General features: G+C 54.6%; 1 protein-coding gene across 1 annotated transcript in view; it reads right to left on the bottom strand.

Moving 5' to 3' along the window:
- Positions 1–2,219: 2,219 nt before the first annotated feature.
- The window catches only part of LRRN2 (leucine rich repeat neuronal 2), a 60,824-nt gene continuing 42,711 nt past the window's right edge, over positions 2,220–20,332 (bottom strand). The window contains exons 2-4 of the mRNA XM_087827758.1: positions 11,687–11,935; positions 8,014–8,068; positions 2,220–5,758 (exon numbers count right to left, since the gene is read on the bottom strand). Of these exons, the coding sequence (XP_087683884.1) occupies positions 3,375–5,537 (2,163 nt within the window). The 5' untranslated portion in view covers positions 5,538–5,758; positions 8,014–8,068; positions 11,687–11,935 and the 3' untranslated portion in view covers positions 2,220–3,374. The remainder of the gene's footprint in view (positions 5,759–8,013; positions 8,069–11,686; positions 11,936–20,332) is intronic.

The following is a 20,332-nucleotide window of genomic DNA, read 5'->3' as shown; positions in this document are numbered from 1 at the left end:
GAGAAACATCAGTGATGAGAGAATCACTGATCAGCTGCCTCCTGCACCCCCCGGCTGGGAATCGAAATCGAACCCTGATCGCCTGGATCCTAGGTCGACGCTCAACTGCTGAGCCATGCCAGGCTGGGCTAGGCTGGGTTTTGAAATCATCTCCATAGATGGAAATGATAGGCCTTCCATAACAACTTAAAATGTAAACAAATAAATATTGCTTTCTATTTAGGGTTAAAAGCACAATCTTAAATGTACAGAAGGGGCCAGGTAAGTAGCTATTTTGTTTGTTTTAAGCCCAGCATGTTTAGGTGCCTACACGTGTGCTCAGTCTAGTGTGAAACCTAAGCCTCCAGATGCCACTTAGGCTGTGTTAATAGACATACAGGGCACAGTCCACCGTCCTACCGCCTGGTCAGACGCGCCTGAGCTGCACGCCCCGCTCCGTACCAGGGAGAGGCTGCTCTCTCTCATTTGCTCAGTTCCTAGCTATCCGCAGGGTAGCCAACGTGCTTCGGACGTGGGGATGCGGTTGAGAGACAGGTTAACCCACCATAACCGCCTCTTCTTCCCAGAAGAAGGGGGTCATCTTCAAGGCCTCAAGCAGTGTAAGCTCCACAGCGTCTGGGAAGCAGCAGTACAGCCAGACACTGGGCACGCGGAGACTGGGGACCAGAATGGCATCTCCTCTCCCCTGGGCTTCCACCCCCAAGCCCCCCTCAGGGCTTCCTGTGGGTAGCTGAGGAGTCTGAGGGAAAGGAAGGTAGCAAAGAGGGCTTCCACTTGTCAAACCCAGGCACATTTGGAGCGTTTTGAGCTAGTGGGATCTAAGGCCCCAGGCCTCCGGCTGTGCTCTCTTCCCGGGTTGTTCTGCTGGGCCCAGGGATCCCAGGAGACTTGTGGGGATGGCAGCTGAAGTGCAGATGGAGGGGCTGCAGGGCTCCACAGGCTTTCCAGGGCTCTGGGTGCTCATTTAAGGCAACAGCACCTCGAATCTCTGTGCCATGTGGGCCCATTCAGAAAGGCAGCAACTGCCCATCACACTAGAGGAAAGGAGAGGCATTGATTTCTGGCTCCAGTTTTCCATGATCCGCGAAGGCCCTGCCTTCCTTTTCCCCACATACATTCCTGATTGTCAACAATGGGTCCAACTCTCACGGTTGGCGAATAGGCTAGATCCCAAGGCCAGCTCTAGCCAGTGGGCGGAGCTGCCCAGAACACAGCCATCATGATCCCAAAGTTCATGAGGAAAGAACACTGGAGGCCTTAGGACTGTTGGTCATGGGTGCCAGGAGGGGAGGGAAGCGTGTTTTTATGTCTTTGTTGGCCCAGCCCCTTCTACTACAGAACGCATCACCCACCCGTGGGAAAGAGCACGTGTGAACAGAGCCTGCTGCCCTGAGCAGCCCACCAGTCAAGTGGGGGAGGAGCAGAGGGACCATATTCAAGTCCCTTCCCCAGCCCTCTCCTGGGGGCCTGGAGCAGAGCGAAACATTCCAGCCAGCGTGTGCTGGAGCTCTGAGATTCTCAAAGTGTGGTCCCCAGACCAGCTGCAGCAGTATCACCTGAAAACTAGTTAGAAATGCAGTTTCTCAGGTCCTGCCCAGATCTCATCAGAAACTCCGGGGTGGGCCCAGCCCTCCATGCTTAGCAAGCCCGGGGTGATTCTGAGGCAGGCTGACCTGCCTAAGGGAAGGAGGCTTCTAAACTGGCGTTTGTGAGGGTCCTCAGAGCACCCTGCTCCCCTGTGCTCACTGAGACAGGAGTGCTGCCCTCGGGCTGGGGTGAGGGTGCTTTTTCTAGGTCCCATGGGGCCTGGTGCTCTGTCTCCTAGTCTGGCTTCCACCAGTGTATACATGTGACTCTTGATAGCAGCTTAGAGCAGCCTCTAAGAAGTCTGCTGAGTGTGTCTGGAGCACAGGGGTCCTCAGGCTCACGTGCTGCTTCTTTTCAGTCTCAGGAGCCCCAGGACTTTCCCCAGATGATCTCAGAAACAAGTGGTGGGGCCAGGGGCCTCTGGCTCTGGAGCTGCCCCATTGGCTGCCCACAGCAGCCTCTCCCCTTCGAACAGATGTTGGGCCTTAGAAGTCAATCTGTTTGGTTTTGTGTATGTGCGTGTTTTTTAAATACTGTAAAAGCAATCCAGGCTCATTGCAAATTATACTGAAATGGACCGGAAAGGTAAACGTGACAATTTTCTTGTCCCACGGCCCTCCCCTCCCCCAATCCTCCATCCCCCCACACAGGCTCCTGCCCTAGTGGGCCTGAGCTCTTGCTGTCTTGATTTGCAATTCTCTGCATGACTCTGCCTCTTGGGTTTGTTTAATTAGAAATAGGCCTGGGAAGGGCTTCTTATGCACTGGCATGTTAATTGCTTATCAGAGAATGAGAAGGGGTGACAATGTTTGGCGATGGAAATTTCCACTCCCTCCATCTCTGGCTTTTTCTCCATTTCTCTCCCCTACGCTTTCTCCCTCTCCTGCCAGCCTCTCTAGCTCTTTGTCCCTCTTCCCCTAGCTCTGTGCTCGTAGTCACAGGGACTGCCTGGGAGAGGCCAGAATTAAAATCTGAAAGGAAAGCCAGTGCCCCCTTTCGCCATCTGCCCCTCCTTTCCTTTCCCAGCTTCCACTCCAGCCCCTCCCTCTGTCACCCTCTGGGCTTTAAAGGGGTTCCAGAGCACAGGGCTCTCAGTTTATACTCAGTACTCAAAGGACCACTTTCCTTTTGTTTCCTTTCCCTCCTTATTATGTTTTTCTTATTTAGTTTTATTTTTTACAAAACAGGAGAAAAGAGTGAACTGGATTGGGGGAGGTGACACATTTCTCCACAAAGGTACAAAATTGCCTATAGAAAGTCAACCTCAGAGTGCCAACTGGGCTGCCAAGAGGAGGCGGTCCTGGGCAGCTTCTTCCCAAATGTCCATCAGAGCAGGTTGGGGGTCCACTCTGGGAGCGGTCCTCAAAATGGGAGAAGAGGCCTCCTTTAGCCCTTGCCCAGGAGGGGAAAGAGCAAGCAACTGAGACTGTACAGAGAAACAGAAGAGGAGGGGGCACATCCTGTGGGCCAAGGGCCTGGGGACATAAGCAGGGGGCATCCAGGTGGCTGCCCAGGAGCCTCTGGGCATGTAGACAACTGGGGAGGTGGGAGGCTTTAGCCAGAGTCCTTCTGTCCCTTGCAGATGCTCCTCAGAAAGGCAGCAGAGGTGCCTCCAGAAGGTAAGGGCCACGTTTCAGAGGCTGCAGGAGCAGCCCCTGGGGCCACAAAGCCCCGTCTGTCTTGGTCCAGCTGTCAGGCCTCAAGCACGTGGGTCCATGTCACTTTCTTGGCAGGGCATCTGGCCCAGACTGCTTCCCTTTTGTTAAAAAGTAGTCCTAGTTATTTCTCTACTGCTGAGAACAGGCTGAGCTCCAGGAATTTTGAGACAACGGTGGTGACAGTGTCTCCCCTTCTAAGGACGTGGACAGCTTCCTTCCCAGATTCCAGGGCAGGACAAGGGGTGCAGACACCACCCGGACTGAGGGGGAACCCCAGCCCCAGAAAGCCCAGGCCGGAAGGAGAGGCTGCTCACCTGCCCCCTGCCTGGGCTGCCCAGTGCCAAGGTGGGTTGCTAGCCCGGCTGCCAGTAGGAGGACGGCCAGAGCCAGGATGGCTATGAGCCCAGGTCGGTCCCCTAGGGCTCTGTGGCAAGGAGTGGCCTCTTTAGTCCTGGCCCATACACAGGACAACTGGGTGTGGGCATCAGCAAAGGCCACTTGCAGGCAGGCCCAGTACTCCGTGGCCTGAAGGAGGCGGGTGATGTTGTAGCTGTGTGTTCCCCGAGGCAGGCGGGCCAGAGCAGGGGCCCCTTGGCCCCGGAGGGAGGGGGCGCTGGACCAGGTGAGGTTGGTGGAGATGGTGTTGGGTGGGGGGACCCAAGATAGCAGGATGTGATAGGGGTGGGTCTCCTGCACCTGGAGCTCTAGCCCCCATCCCTTGTCCCTGCCTAGCTGCAGGGGAGCCCGGCCAACCACCACACTAACTGTCTTAGTATCGGCCCCCACCAGGTTCTGGGCCACACAAGTATACAGCCCAGCCTCTTCCACCGTCACCCTCCGCAGCTCCAGGGTCCCCTCGGGGTGCACCCGGTATCTCTTGCCTGCACGCGCAGCTGTCAGTCGAACCCCAGCTGGAGTGACCCAGTAGATCTCAGGTTCTGGTTCGGCCAGCGCTCGGCAGTGCAGCACCAGGCTCTCGCCCCTGGCCACGTGGAGGCTGGGGGGGAAGCTGCGGGGGGAGATGAGAGGCAGGCAGTGGTCCGTCATCTCTCGGAAGGGCACCTCCCGGACGGGGCGGCGCTGGAGGTCTGGCGGCTCGGCACACAGGGTGGACTGCGGCTCGATGAAGCGGACGTGGGTGTCGGTGGCATTGGCCCAGCGGATGACACAGTCACAGCGGATGGGGTTGCCGTGAAGACCCACCTCCTGTAGGTTGGGCAGGGACTCCACTGTCTGCCGGTGCAAGGCACTGAGCGCATTGTTGTTGAGCATGAGGGTCTCCATCTGGGGCAGGTGGTGGAAGGCGCGGGGGTGGATGAAGGACAGCCGGGGGTTGTTGGTGATGTCCAGCTTGGTCAGCTCAGGCAGGTTGATCAGGGCAAACTTGTCGATGGAAACCAGCTCCTCCATGTTGTTCAGCCCCAGCTCCTTGAGGTGCAGCATGTTGGCGAAGTCCCCTGGCCCCACCCGCTGGAGCGGGTTCTTGTTCAGGTCCAGGAACTTGAGCCCAGGCACCTGCTCCAGCGCCCGCCTGGGCACCCTGACCAGCTGGTTGTCATAGAAGGAGAGGCTCTCCAGGCTCTGCAGCCCCTCCAGGGCGTAGTTGGAGATCTCCCGAAGGTTCATGCCTGCTAGCACCAGACTGCGCAGGTTGGCCAGGGGCCGGAAGTTCATGTCCAGGATGGCATCCACCTTGTTGCCCCCGATCATGAGGATCTCCAGGTTGGGCAGCATCTCGAACCAGCGGCTGTCCACGGCCCGCAGCAGGTTGGAGTTGAGGTGTAGCCGCAGCAGGTTGCCGAGGCCGGCGAAGGCCCGGGGTGCGATGCGGTGCAGCTGGTTGTGGTTGAGGTAGAGCTCCTGCAGGCTGGCCAGCCCTGCAAAGCTGTGGTCCTCTAGGCGGGTCAGCTGGTTCTCCTCCAGGTGCAGGCTCAGCAGCTGGGGCAGGGCATGGAAGTCACAGTCTCGGGCATCGGCAAAGCTGTTCTGGGACAGGTCCAGCTCTGTGAGGTTGGCCAGATAGCCGAGCTCGCTCTGGTCCACGCGGACGAGGCCATTGCCCTGCAGTAGCAGGGTCTGCGTGCCCACGGGCAGCGCTGGGGGCACGGCCATCAGGAACAGGTCATTGCAGTCCACTGTGGCAGCCTCCCGGTAGGACGAGCGGGGTGTATACCAGGGCCGAATCTGGCAGGCACACCGAGGGGGGCAGGGCACACGCCAGGGGACCACAGGCACAACAGCAGTGGCACCAGCCACCCATGCTAGCAAGAGGGGGGCCACGAAGAGCCTCATGGTGGAGCCACAGGGGAGGAGACCATCCACAGGAAAAGTCTAAAGTCCTGCTCTTAGCTGTTTGCAGGCTGAGGGTCAGCAGCCTGCCAGGGCCTGGGGACCCCCACTCTCAGGGCAGTCATGGGGGATGGGTGGGCATCACTTCCTGCCCTCTTGGCTGCAGCTCTCCATGGTCATCCACTGGGCCTGCTCACTCACCCCCACGCCCCAGCAGGGCAGCCCTGGAGAATAAGAGGCGGAGTTAAGCAGGGGGCACAGGAGCAGAGAATATCCCTCCTCCCGTCTCCCTTTTCCACTCAAGAAGACAAAAGAGCTGAGCAGATGGTCTCCTGGGTCCCGTCCTACAGTCCTTAGGCTTCAGTGTCCTTTTCTAGGACCTGAGGTGGGAAGTGAGTGACTGTGAGTCTTCAGGGAAGGAGAAAGAGATTGGGTCCTAGAAGCTTCCAGAATACTCGGGAAAGGTGTGTGTGTGGCTGGGTCGGGGGGGAGGGGGGGAAAGGGGACGGCTGCGATTATTGTCATCTTCAGAGTCCTTCTGAGCCCAGAGAGATTCCCTAAGCTTTCTCACATCTCTCCTCCCGCCTCCTTGGCTCACTAAGTAAACGGAAAATAAAGCGATAGTTTCCAGACGTCCCTCTGAGTGGAGCGGGCAGAGCATGGTGAAAACAAGTGCAGCTTCCAAATCCAAGTGGGTGCCTGGGTCTTGGAGGTTGAAAGGCAGTGATCCCACACCCAGCTAGCCTGGGAAGGGAGTGGCCCTGCCTGGCGTCTGCTTAACTTCTCCTGGGGTGGGGTGCAGCTTGGGTTTTTGCTAACTTTCTTACCTAGAGGCAGGGGCTTCCCTTTCCCCACAGCCTGGTTTAGCTGCCAGGCGCTGGGATTAAGAAGTCTGGGTCTGAGCTCCTTAGCACTGCAGGTAAGACCTTATGTGATCTGGCCCCAGCCACTACTCCTGGCCTCTCTTGCTGCCATCCACTTACCCACTGTGCACAACCCTTCCAGCTTCAAGTTACCCTGACATGTCCCCCTTCTCACATCTCCTCTTTATTGTCTCCTAGGCAACCTCTACCTGTTTTTCAAGACTCAACCTAAGGCCAGTCACCTCCTACAGAAAACTCCCAAACCTCTCGCCGCTGGCTGGCTAAGGGGCCTGCTTTATGCTTTACAGGGCCCCGTGCTTCCTCCTGTGACAGCCCTGAGCACCTCACGTGGAAAGGTCTCCCCATCTAGGGGTGTCCATATCCTCATCGGTCACTTCATCATTGTGCTTAGAGCACAGGGTGGGTGCCCAGTGAGTGTTTATTGTATCAATCAACCTCTGTAGCTCAGGGCCCCTTCCCCCACCACACACTATAAATCCAAGCCCTTGCTTACTAGTCCCTCCCTCCCAATCCAGAGGATCAGTCCAAGTCCTCTCAGCCCCCACAGCCAGGCTGTATCACCCTGGAGGCAAGTCCAGCCCTGGCCTAGAACCCAGGCGGGGAAAACCAGGGCACTTCCTGGGCCTGTCTAACTCCTCCGTGGAGGTCTGATTTGGGTAGTTTCCCACTTGAAGGCACTAGGGAAGCACACACAGGCTTACTGAATACCTGCAATTTGCCAAGACTCTTCAAAGACTCTGAATGTCTTTTTCAATTTAACATTCCTAACTAGTACAAGATAAGCATTAATACTGCCGGTGTGCAGATGAAGAAATTGAGGTTCGGAAGAGGTAAAGAATTTGCCTCAAAACATATAGCTGGTAAGCGACAGGAGACAGTCATCTACCCAAGTCCAGAGCTTGTGCCAGCTACACCGCGCTTCTTGGTTCCCAGGTCTGGCCTTAGCCTACCCTGGGCGCCCTGGGATGCACTGGTGGCTACAGCAGCAGGGCAGTGCCCATTGTTGTCTCCTGGGCGGTGACTCCTTCCTTATTAGGGAGCTTTGGGGAGTGGGGAGCTGTGTCTCCTACCACCTTTCAGGCAGGTGCCTCTGAGCTGGCCAGATGAGCTCTTTGCCCACTCATCCAGCTTCCAGGACCCTGGGGCTGGGCAGGGCAGCAGTCAGAGGCATGGCGCCCTTCCTGAGCAGGAGAGCGATGTGCCTGTTTACATCTACTTCCCACCTTCTTTTGTAGCTATTTCTGAAGCTGGGAAAAACAACCACAGCTTAAAATGTGCAGAGGTTTTGCATTGGGGCGTGTGGGCACTGAATGTAAAACTCAGGGCAAACAAAGGCATGTGTACACACGCATGGGCATCTGCATACATGTGCAAGGGAAGCCTGGGGAGCCTGGCCACTGAGCCCATGCCTGGCAGGCAGGGACAGGGGCAGGAACTGTGTGGTACACTATGTGGGTGGAGAGGCAGCAGGGACAAACTGAGTTCCCGAGGGCCTTCCCATGGAACTGGATCTAAAGCCAGTGGCCCTGCTTCCTGCCTAGACCTGGCACGAGAGAGCAGAACCCACCAGCAAGGCGATCTTATTACAAACTTACCACTTCCTACCAGAGCACCCTGGGAACAGCTGTTGACTTCTTCGAGCGTCTGTTCCTGTGTATAAATGAAGTTGTCATTAGGGTTAAAGGAACTGAGTGTGTTGCACACAGAAAGAGTTCAATACATGTTAGTTTCCTTCCAGCTCCATTCATCCCCTGGGATTGGGAGGCCCTCCATGTGGACTTCTTAGAAGGAACAGAAGTTGGATCCTAGGGCTTGACAAGCCTCTATTAAGCTTGCCCACTCTGGGCTCAGTGTTGCCCCCAGGTGGTGGGGTGGGGAGCTGTGAGCAGAAGTAGGCAATAGTATGTCACACCTTCCCAGAGTGCCTCTCTGGCAGGGCCAAAGTGATCAGAGGAGCCCAAGACCACCCATAAGCAGAGAGAAGGCTGGAGTGGGTGGAAGGGGGTCTTCAGCTGGGCCCCAAGCATCTCAGACCCTGCCTGAGTCCCAGGCATCTCTCCTCCTCCACCTTTGTTCTAACACCTTTGTGATGGAGAAAGCATTTAAAACATGGAAACCCTCCAGAGACTGGCCTTCCCCTGCACCCCAGGCAGCATGCTCCTCCTCCCCCCTCGGGCTGGAACGGGTGGTTGAGGCAATGCTCCTGCTCCTCGCCAGGAGGCCAGGCCTGGGGTGCAGCACCCAGAGAGAGGCAGCAGCTCGATGACTCATTTCACGCACCTCTGATACCAAGACTTGGAAAAGGCCCAGCCAGCCCTCCCCCAACTGCTAAGCAGGCAGCCCCTTCCAGGGCAGAGCTCAGAGCTGCCCACTCACCTGCCACTGCCATTTAAGGCTGTCTTGCGCACGGCCCACTCACGCAGGTTGATTAGCAATTTCTGCCCGGAGCTCAGAGAAAGCTAATTGTCTTTTATCCATAATCTCCCCGGGTGAGCGGGAGTTCAGACTATCACGTGTACGTTTTCCCCAACTGGATTCCAAGCTCCTTGCGGCAGGGGCCACGTCTGACGTGCTGTTTGTGTCCCCATGGCATAAAGCGTAGGACCGAGCATGAGAGAGGACTTGTAAGTGGATACAAACAGTGAAACGTGTATTCTTCCCACAGCCCTGCTTGTAGGCAGAGAAGGGATTTAGTCTCCTTTTGCAGGGAAAGCAATGGAGGCTCTGAGAGGTTAAGTGACTTGTAGAAGGTTGCACAGCTTCTATGTGGCAGGGTCAGGATTCAAACCCAGGTCTTTGATGCCGTAACCTGAGCCGCCAGCCCAGCCAACGCTCCCTGCCTGGTGGATCAATGCCTGCCTTCCAGGAGCAGAGCGCAGGGCTGGCCTGGCATGCCAGCCTCAGGTGCAAATGCCTGCAGAGACGGTCTGGGTCCTGAGCTCCTCCTCCCTGGCTACCTGCCAGGCCCCTCAGACACCATTCCTAGACTCCTGGCTAGAGTGACCTACTGAGGGACAGCACAGGGTAGACGCTGTTCCTATGTGAATGTGGCTGGGCCTGGAACCACAGGGGCAGAGCCAGCAGACCTCACAGGGACCGGACCCCAGCCTGCCTTCTGACTGGGGGCTGGAGTGTGTTTTTTGCCAGCACTGCTGGCCTCAGGGCCTTCAGTGACGGGAGACAGAAAGTCCAGGGGCCACAGTCAGGGAAGCAAGGTTGCCCACTCCAGGGGCAAAATTTTCTCTTGGAAGGGCTGGCTCATCGGACTCACTTCCTCCAGGCAGCCGCTCTGGATTTAGCAGAAAGTGTGGAACTGATTATTAAACTGAGCTCTGGAGAAGCTGCTGTGAGGAGCCAGAGCTGCCCTTTTCTCTTCCTCCTGCTCCACCCCCAGCACAGTCCCTGTGCTCCTGCCACATCTAAATGGCTGCTCCTCCAGCCTCTCTGGCTGCCTTCCTCCCTGTCCTCTCCCCTCCCTGGCGCCTTCGCTCCGCCCTTGGGAGCCTGGGTTCTGGAGGGAGGAGCGGCAGGTGGTGATCGATTGGCTGGCCTTCGAAGCTTCAGTGCCAGGTCCCCCTGAGCTGCGCAGACAGATGGGCAGCATAATTGAGTGTAGCGCTGATAAACTCTGGCCTCCTCACCAGCAGATAAGCGCTGGGTGGAAGGGAGGCAGAGGCAGGGAAGCCAGCCCTCCATCTGTACACCTGGCCCCTGCTCCTCCTGCGAGGTGAGCATGGCTCCTCACTCCCATCTCTCATTTAATCACAGACAACTAGGCCCTCAGAGCTGAAGGAGACCTCTGCGGGCAGCGGGCAGCGGGCAGCGGGCAGCGGGCAGCGGGCAGCGGGCGACAGGCGACAGGCTGCATTTATCTAGTCTTCCAGAGCCTGAATTCCATACATAACTTATGCAAAGGAGGAGTGGTGGAGCAATGGGTCCTGGGCTTTGCAGTCAGTTTGAGCCTGGCTGTGCCTCTGGCTAGGTGACCTTGGACACAGTGGGTAACCCTCTGAACCTCCAATGCCCAGGCTGGGAAGTGGGGACAGAACACTGCTCACGGAATAGCTGTGGATGCAAGGAACATGCAGTGCTCGACAGTCCTATCATGTGCCCCTTCATGTTGCCTCTTACTCCATCTTCTCATCTCTCATCTTTTGTATTAAACATTTAAAAAGTATTACTCAGGTATAACATTTGTAAAGGAGAGTGTATAAATAACACTAATTTTAAGTGCACAGCTGAATGAATTTCTACACTTGTGAATAACAGTATAACTACCACCGAGATCAAGATATAGCATTCTAGAAGGTTCCTTCCCAGTCTTACCCAGCCCCCATCTGGAGTTAGCCTCTGTCCTGACTTCTACCACCATCAACCAATTTCATCTGTTTAACCCAGATCTCCCCTTCCTTTTCCATCACAACTCGGGACCATGGTCTTTGGAAACTTTAGGGAACGCTTCAGACTTAAAATTCACCGAATTCATCCTTCTACTTCCTGAGGGCTGTAGCTTCTCAGGGTCTCATGCTTAATCAGCAGTCTCCAGAAAGGGAGACTGAGTCCTCTTTCTTGTTCCATAATTCCCATACCTAGAAATTTCTCTACACTTCAGGGCCCTGCGCTGGCTGGAATCCTGTGGCTTGGGCCCCTGAGTGCCAGGCTGCCTTGAGGCAGGGAGATGGCAGGGTGACTTCCTGGCCCATGCACCTCCATGACTCTCAGCCAACCTCCCTTCCCCAAAGCCCTGCTGGCCACCTGGGGCAGCGCTGCTCACCCCCCTTTCTGCTGCAGGCCCCCAGGTCTTCCCATTACAGAGATCTGGGGCACTGGGCAAGAGGACAAATCGACAGGTGCTCAGGGAGGAGATGCCCAGACTCACCTCTAGCTGCTCCCACCGTCTCTACCTGCCTGTCTCAGAGGCTCCTCACACTCAGCTTGCCCCAAGCTCAGCATCTTCTCCCACCAAACCTGCTCTTGTTTCTTCAGTCCACCTCTGTCAGGCAGCACCACCTGCCCCCTCTCCAAAACTGCGCACCCCTGCCATCTTAACCTGTCCCTCACTTCCTCACCCCTAAGCGACTCTCATTCTCGGACACCCTGTGCTCCCACTAAACCAGACTTGCTATTTCCTTCCACACCTTGGGCATCTCATGCTGCCTGCAAAGCAGCCTCAACCACCAAACTCCTCTTCAGCCATAAAAGCCCATCCCAATGCCACCTCCTGCGTGACGCTTTTCCCCAGTTGCCCCGAGAAGGGTGGTTACCCACCTCCGCCCCACAGTCCCAGGGGGTCTTTGAACAGACCTCCACCACGCACTGTCCTTGCTGTCAGGCTGCAGGTCCTTCCCAGCCAGGGGCGAGCTCCTTCAGGAGAGGATGACTCGTTATTGATTTCTGTGTCCCCAGAGTCTAGTGCAGCGCAGACTCCCCTGCAGGGGCGGGAGGTGCTCTACCGCCGTGAACTGTGAAGGGCAACCCATTAGTGGGTCATGAAGATAATTTAAAGTGGGTCACAATCTGCATTTAAAAAAAAGAAATAAAATAGAAAACATCAGAGTGCATTGTGTGTAGCCAGACTAAACACTGTTGAGAAGTTCCCCCCACCGTATTTTACACACACACACACACACACACACACACACACACACACACACACACACACACACACTGTACAGGGACAGGATGAAAAGTCATGCATCTTTTGCCTTGGGTTGCAGCTATCAAAGCTTAAAAACCATTGTTCTACTGAGCAGCTCTCTCTTGGTAAGTTAAGTCCCTTCCACTCTAGTTGACACCACTGGAAGGATGACATAAAGTAAATCCCAGAGGCAACATGCGACACTCCTGAGCACCTTTTCTGTGCCGGGATCTCTATTTGCTGGCCGCACCGGATGCCTCATCCCATCTTCCCAAAGACCCTGGGAGGAGGTACTTTTTAGGTCAGAAACCCCACACTCAGTGGAGGGAAGGGACTTGTCCCCAGGCCTAACTCTATTCCTAGGTCTCCCAGCTGGCCCTGGCAGAGGGTGTTAGAGCTCTGGGTCCTGGAAGGAAGCCTGCCTCGTTATTTCTTAATTAGGAGTGGAGGACGCCAGGAGGTAGCAAACAAAGTCATTCTGTCTGGTCGCACTGCACCAAAAGGACTGCAGGGCAGCGAAGCCAGCCTGCCAGGCACGGAGAGCAGTGCCAGGCTGAGTCCCACCGCCACCTTCGGCCGGACTTCTGCCCCACTCCTCCCTCTCCTGGGCTCCTCTGCAGCCCCAACATCCCTCCTCATAAGCTGCCTGTTTCCTTGTCTGTCTGTCTTTCCTTTTAGACTGTGAGCCCCTCAGGGGAAGGGACTATGCTCCAAGTTGCCAGTTCCTCCAACTGTCTGGCACATAGTAGGAGCTCAGAAAACATCCGTGGGAGGAAGGAAAGAAAGGCAAGGAAGGGCAGGGCAGAGAGAGAGGAAGGGGCTGGTTGTTTCAGACTCCTGAAGGCCAGGTGGATTGGAGTCTGGGCTTAGGCCCCTTCTGCATCCTCTCTAGCCAACTGGGAGACACAATGGCTCCCTGGCTTCCTCGGGCCTGCCCCTGTCCCCTGCCCCCTCCCCCCTATCCCTGGCTCTAGCGCCTCACAGCCACTTTAACCCCTCCCTCAGGGAGAGAAGGCGCTTCTCTCCGACTCAGGTTTCTGCCTCTGGATTCCACAGGGTCCTGATGACGCTCATCCTCCTGGAGCTCTCTCAGGCTCCCCCCAGAAATCCTGTGGACCCCAGCCACCTCCCAGAGGGCTTAGGCTAGTGGCTCACGTGAATCCTGGCGCTGGCTGTGTGACCTGAACCCCCCACCCCCAGGTGCTCCTACCTCCTGGGGGGATGTCTATAGAGTGCTGGTGCTCAGTAGAGACTCCTTCCCTTTTTATCCATCTCAGTTTGTCTGAGGCTCGATCCCTGGCTTCTAGGCCACCTTTGTCCCAAGTCAGCACCAGATGGTCACATGGCCTCCAAGGCAGGCACCCTCTCCCAGGAACCCTTCCATTGCAGGCTGACACTCCTGCCCGATGGAGCTGCCCTCTCCTGGGTCAAATATAAGCATTTCCTGGGACCTCCAACTGGAGTCCTATTTCTAGTCTTCAGGGCAGCTCAGTTCATCTATAGAGCATCAGTGTTGGGCACAACTCACCCGGTAAACCACCCAGCTCCTCCTGGCTTAACTGAGCAGCTCTTTTCCCCAGGAGCTTGTTCCCTGGAAGGGTTGAGAGGCCCCTCCAGCAGAGTTCTAAATGTCCCTGCTTGACAGCAGCCCAGTCACTCCACTCTGGCCCCAGTCATGAGCCAGAGGGGCAGCCAAGCCAAGATCCATGAGCCTCTCCAGGCTTCATCCCTATAATTCCCCATTCTTTCTAGAATCAGGTGGGAGTGTGGGGCAGACCCCGAAGCATTCTCAAAAGGCTCCCTCCCAAAGCCAGGGTCCCAGGACATCCCTTTGCATGCTGTGGATCCCAGTGAGCTAGGCACAAGGGGAGGGAAGGAGGGGAAAGACTTCAGGGAGATGTAAGCGATACTCTTGGCTGCTCCAGTGCCTTTGCACATGCAGGGTTCTTTACCAGAAGTTCCTTTTCTCGTCTATCTCAAGAATGTCTTCCATCTCTGAAGTCTCAGTTTACACTGTACCCCTCTGAAGCTGTCCCTGACCACAGCCATCCTGACCCCTTCTCCTGACCCCTTCCCCTCAATTAATCAACCCCTTGCCCCTTCCCGCATCCTCTAAGAACCCACATCCAGTATGATGCTCATCTCTTCTCTCAAACTGTGAGCTTCAGGGCAGCTCTGTGACTTTGTGACCCCAGAACTAAAGGGAAGCACCAATAGGTCTTCCTGTCTTGTTTGAGGTGAATGGGGGAGTTCGATGCAGGGGACAGGGGGGTTGAGTTTCTCTCTCCCCAGTATTTGTACACAGAGGGACCCCCAGGGCGTGGGGGTGGAGCTGGGGGAGATGCTGGGGAGAGGCTTTGGGGCCTGGGTGGCTGGGGAGAAAGGGCAGGGGATCAAATGGGGAGACCAGTTAAAAGGAGAAAGGCCAAACCTCTTCTACCGGAAGAGAAAAATGAAATGAGAATGAAAATTGATGAGGCGGAGAGAAAAGGAGACTCGTTTCATCAGCAGGTTTGCCAGATGAAGCTGAGATAAATCGCTGGCGGAAGGAGCCTTGTCTCCGTGCGGGCTCGCGCTGCTCCCTCTGTCAGCTGTCGCAGGCAGGGCTGCGAGATAAATGGCTGCAGCTGAGGCCTGCAGCAGGTCCCCCCCACCCCCCCTCTCCCCCCGCAGCGAGGAAGCCTGTCAGCCCTCACCACCTCCCGCAGGCCTGCCCTGGCAATTCCTTCACCTGGCCCCTCCTTCGGTCCCCTCTCCAACCCCACCGACCTCTCCCTCAGCAGCTCCTCCTGGATCTCCCCTCCCCGCTGGGGGCCAGGCCTCAGCAGAAGCTCTGTCAACCTCTGCACCCCTCACCTTGTTTCTCTGAAGCCAGAGAGGAGGCAAAGGTCAGGACACAGGGACCTGGCGGCAGAGGCCTGGGTTTTAGTCCTGGCTTAGGGACAGAACTTGGAACATGTCCTCTCATCCATGAAATGAGAGGGTTGAGCCAGAGCAGCGAGCAATTCTAAAACTGTGGTCCCACACCAAGGCGGTTTGCTCAGTGGTTAGAGCATCGGCCTGTGGACTGAAGGGTCTGGGGTTCAATTCTGGCCAAGGGCATGTACCTTGGTTGCAGGCTCACTCCCTGGCCCTGGTCGGTGGGCGAGTAGGAGGCAACCAATCAATGTGTCTCTCTCACACTGATGTTTCTCTCTCTCTTTCTCTCTCTCTCTTTCTCCTATTCTCTCTGAAAAGCAATGGAAAAAATATCCTCTGGTGAGGATTAAAAAAAAATTTAAAAATAAAATAAAACAAAATGGTGGTCCCTGGATTAGCAGTATCAGCATCACCTGGACACTTGTTAGAATGCAGGTTCTCAGGCCACCCCAGCCCTCCAGACTCACTCTCTGAGGGTGGGGCCGAGCTGCCCATGTTTGCATGAGCCCTCCAGCTGCTTCTGATGAGCGCTCCCATTTGAGAATTGCTGGACTGAATGATAGCCAAGGTCCCTCCGGCTGAGATTATAATTCTGTACATGTACATGTACATGTATATGTATATGATGAGCTTCTTGTTAAGACAGTTAAGACTAGAGTTTCCAGACCCCCCCTCCCACCTTCACTGTCCTGGCCACAGGAAACTCTCTACACAATTAGCATTCACAGAGCCCTGACTGTATGCTGGTGGGGTGAGGGGCTGGGGGTACAGGTCATGGGGAGGGCAGGCAGGAAGCCACAGATAAAAAGCCCACTCTACTACAGTATGATAAGAGGTGTCAGAGCATTTCCCAAGGTCAACAGGGGAGAGAGCACAATTCTGCTTCATGTGGGAAGTTGGGCAAAAAAATCAGAGCAACTTTACCAAAAGTCATTGAGTTATACATTAAAAATGGGTCAATTTGATGGAATGCAAATTCACAACTTCAATAAAGTTGTGTTTAAAAATGGCAAGGGAAGTGTTGCCTGAATCAGTAGGTCAGCAGGTGCACAGATGGTAGAAGGCACTGCGTGCATGTTGGAGACAAAGGTCCTGGATAAAAATGCGTGAGGTGAATTTCAAAGAGTGGCTGCCCTAGGCCCCGAGAGTGTCCGTGATGTGGGGAAGAGGCTGGAGCAGCGCGCCCGAGCCAGAATGGTCTGGACAGGATAGTGCAGGCGGAGGGCGCCAAGGGGGGCATGCGAGGCAGTGACCACTATAGCCATCAATACTCATAATCCATTAGGAGTGGATGCTCCTTGCAGCTTCAACTCTTCCATATCCACCATCCTTTATGATTCTCACAATAGCCCTGCAAGGTCATAGGTGCCGTTACTCCCATTTCAATGGAAAGGATATTAAGTGACTTGCCCAAGATCATAAGCAAACGAGTAATGGAACCAGGGCTGGAAGATAGTGAGCTGCCGAGTCTAGGCCTTCTTCTCCCAGTGGGACACACCAATGCTTATGGTAGCCACTGCCTGAGGGATACTTATGAGCCAGGTCTTAGGCGAGGAGCCTGACATGAGTGGCTACACTGAATGCTCAGGACAACACTATGACTATCCCATTCCACAGATGTGAAACGCTCAAGAACATGCAGCTACTCAAGCCAGGACTCCAACTTGGTTGTGGCTGGAGCCGAAGCGGTGTTCTAAATCTTGACCACACATCACCCTCCTCCAGCCCCCACTGCTCAGCTCTCCTCTAGCCTGGAATGGAATTGGGAGCCTGCCAGCTGACTTATTCAAACTCCCTTGAGCCTGGGCCAACCCAAGAGAAAGAAATTTGTCCCTGGCCGAAGCTGAGCAGTCCTTTCTCAAGAAAAGGCCCTTCCCAATCTGGCCGAGGCTCCCTCTCCCCAAAGCTGGTCCATGCCTTCTGAGCCCAGCACACCCCTCGGGGGGCCTTCGCTTCCCAGGGCCCCAGAGCCCGGTGGCTGGAAACGCTTCCATCCACGATCAATAACAGGCATAATTCAGGAACTGCAGCAAGTACAAAGGAGTGCAGGTTAAATCAATATTTGGAAGTTTCAAAATTAAACTAATTAAGAGTAAGCCTTAATGATTTTTACTGTCTGGGAATGAAAAAGACAAAGGGCCCACCTATATTTCATGATTCTGCCTCAGCATCTTAGTAATCTGGGAAGAGCAGAAGATGAAATTTCCTCCAGCTCTCTGCCTGGCAGGGGAGGGGACACCTCATCCTTGGTAGTAAAAGATGGGGAGGGGAAAATGAAAGGGATGGAGCACAGGATGCAATCTGTGTGTGGGGAAGGCCACTGGCTTGGGTCAGGGGCTGTTATGGGTTGAACTGTGACCTCCACCCAAGAGATGTATTGAAGTCCTAACTCCCAGTACTTGTGAACGTGCCCTTACTTTGGAAATAGGGTCTTTGCAGATGTGATCAAATTAAGAGGAAATCATACTGGACTATGGTGGGCCCTAACCCAATGACTGGTTTCTGTATAAGAAGAGAGAAGTTTGGATGCAGACAACAGAGGCACTGGGAGAATTCCATGTGATGATGGAGACAGAGATTGGACTGAGAAGCGACACCGCTAGAAGCTAGGAGTGGCAGGGATGGATCCTCCCCTGCAGGTCTCAGACAGAGCATGGTCCTGCGGACACCTGGATTTTGGACTTCCGACCTCCAGAACTGTGAGAAAATAGATTCCTGTTGTTTAAAGCACATGGTTTGTAGTACTTTGATATAGCAACCCTAGGAAACTAACACAGGGATCCTGTATTCTAGTTCCCATTCTGCACAGTAAAGCTGGGCAAGATGCTTAGCCTCTACGAGCCTCAGTTTTCTCCTCTGAAAAATGGGGACAAGACCTTCTGTCTTTTGTACAGAGAGAGACGTGGCACAGAGAAATGAAAACAAGAGTGTGAAATACGCACTATGAGCTGCACATGCCACAAAAACATCACCTGGGCTCATTGCTAGTGGAGAGGATCTGGGAAGGACCTCAGGAGCCATCTGTCAGATGGGCAGCAAGCTCCCTGCCAGCTTGCAGGACTGGTCTAAAAACTCAATCAGATCACGGGTGGGAGGTGTCTTTGTATCACTAGAGATATTATATTTTATACACAGAGGGCATTTTATTGTCGTTATCAACAGGGATTTTATTTGCTGCCCACATGGCCCAAGTTTTCTCATCTGTAAAACAAAAGGGTTGGACATTATTTTAAATGTGTTTTTCAGCATCATTCTCTGGGTTTATTTATATACTAAAAACAACACAAAAGTATGTCTTAGCAGCCCAGCCTCATCCTTAGACCTCTCTCCTCAGCCCAGTAGCCCAGGACAATTCAGAGGGACGCCAGCTCAGCACTGGCTTTGCTCCCCTATTGCCAAGGTTAAGGGAGGGAGAACCAGAGCACTTTTCCTCAAAGTATACCAGGCATGGAAGGAACAGGAAACCACACAGGCAGCAAATAAAACCTCTATCGATTACGAGATGGCTGGCATCCCAAGTCCAGCTGGCGCCCAGAACTGTTCATCTTAAATAAATGTTCCTAACGAGCCCCCCGCACTTACTCCTGGAGCCGTGCCCCGTTCAGGTGCAGCGGGCGGGCGGCTGTCACGCGGCCGGGCCTCTTCCCGGGCTCCAGGGCTGGAGGCGCTCAAGTGCTCTCAGAATTTCGGAAGGAGCTGCACCTGGCAGCAGTGGGCTTCCCCAGTGGGACGACCGAACTTCCTGTTATGTGACAACCAACATTCTTCCCAGATGGGTCTCAGTGAGCGAATAAGCATCTGTCTGCTTAGGGTGACCTCAGCAGTGTCACCACGATGACCACCTGCACAATGCTATCACTTGGTTACCCCACCTACGGCCCATCATCTCTGTCAATAGCCCCAGACCCACTGTTGCTACTGTCCTCAGCTGTGACCCCCAGGACCCCCACACTTGTGGCCATCAGCACATATCACCCAGGATACCCTCCGCTAGCATCACATCTTGTCCATCCACTGCCACAGTCCTAGTCACATAAGAACCTCGATAATCAAAATAAAATGTATATGGCTTCATGCTGAGACACGTACCGAATCCGAAACAGATATGAGTTCTGCCACTGAGAAATATACATGACACAATGCCACCCTCCAACGCTAACACGAGAGCAAGCGGGACACGGAGGTCCACACTAAACAAAGCGTGAACTGCATACGCGGAGAGCACCCGGGGGAAGGGCAGTGGGGTTCGGAGGGTGCACAGGGGCAGGCCTTGGTGCGGCCAGGGGGGCTCCACATTCTGCTTGGGGGTGATGAAAACGAGAATCCGCTGTCTCCTGTCCCACTCGTACCAACTGAGTCAACCTCTCCAGGATTTATTTGTATGTAAATTTTACATAAAAAGAAAGAAAAACCTGGAAAGCAAAATGAAAGCCTATAGTTGTTCTTACTGAACAATTGAGAATGAGGCGTACTGACGTCTGCAATTTACTTAGATGCATCCAAAATAAAATGGATTGAGGGACAGATGGAGAGAGATGTGCTAAAGCAAGTCTAGGAAAAGGTTAATGGTAGAATCTGGTAGATGGTGGGCGTATCGTTGCTCACTGTAGAATTCCTTCAACTTTGCTGTATATTTGAAATTTTTCATAAAATATTGGCAAAAAATCTCCAGTGAAACCTGGACTGAGAGCCACTGTATCTGAAGGAAAAATCCATATACAAGTGGAATCCTCTTTCCTCTACCTTCCACATGCGAAAGAACATATCCCCTTTCTATCACACCAGTCAGACTCTCATCCAGGGCTACCCGCCCTCTGCACACATAGAAAGTGTATTTGTAAAGTGCACCCGTAGAAACGGAGGGGGCTGCTTGCAACAGGAACCTGGGCTAGGAGATGAGAGAAACACAGCTGCCCAGGCCCCACACGGCTGCCCTGAGTGCCCAGGGCTGGGCCCGGGACCTGCCACAGCCTCCCAGTTGGCCAGCTCTGCTTTGCTCAGATGCCCCTGCACCGCCACCCCGAGCCTCCCCTTTCTGAAGTCCAGGCTCAGCATTCTTAGCAAGGATTAAATCATTTCCCAGGAAAACCAGACCAGTGCATGTGTGAATGCGTGTGTGTGTGAGCGTGCACGCATGCAGGTGTGTGTGTGCGGGGTGCGGGGTGGACGCTGTGGGCAGGGGCCGCCCCCACACCTCATCTGTATGCTCCTCCACGCCCTGTCTGCCAGGGAGTGCCATGGCAACACCGCGCTCTTTAAACACGGGAGTTTGTGCTGCCATCGCAGAGCAGCATTAGGCAATTTAATTAAGGAGCTGGCAGCAGACAAACTTGGTGAGTTAAAGGCATTTTATTAAA

This window comes from Miniopterus natalensis, chromosome 19 (genome assembly GCF_054644295.1).
Source record: "Miniopterus natalensis isolate mMinNat1 chromosome 19, mMinNat1.hap1, whole genome shotgun sequence".
Lineage (NCBI taxonomy): Eukaryota > Metazoa > Chordata > Mammalia > Chiroptera > Miniopteridae > Miniopterus > Miniopterus natalensis.
This window is presented reverse-complemented; position numbering and strand designations above follow the sequence as displayed.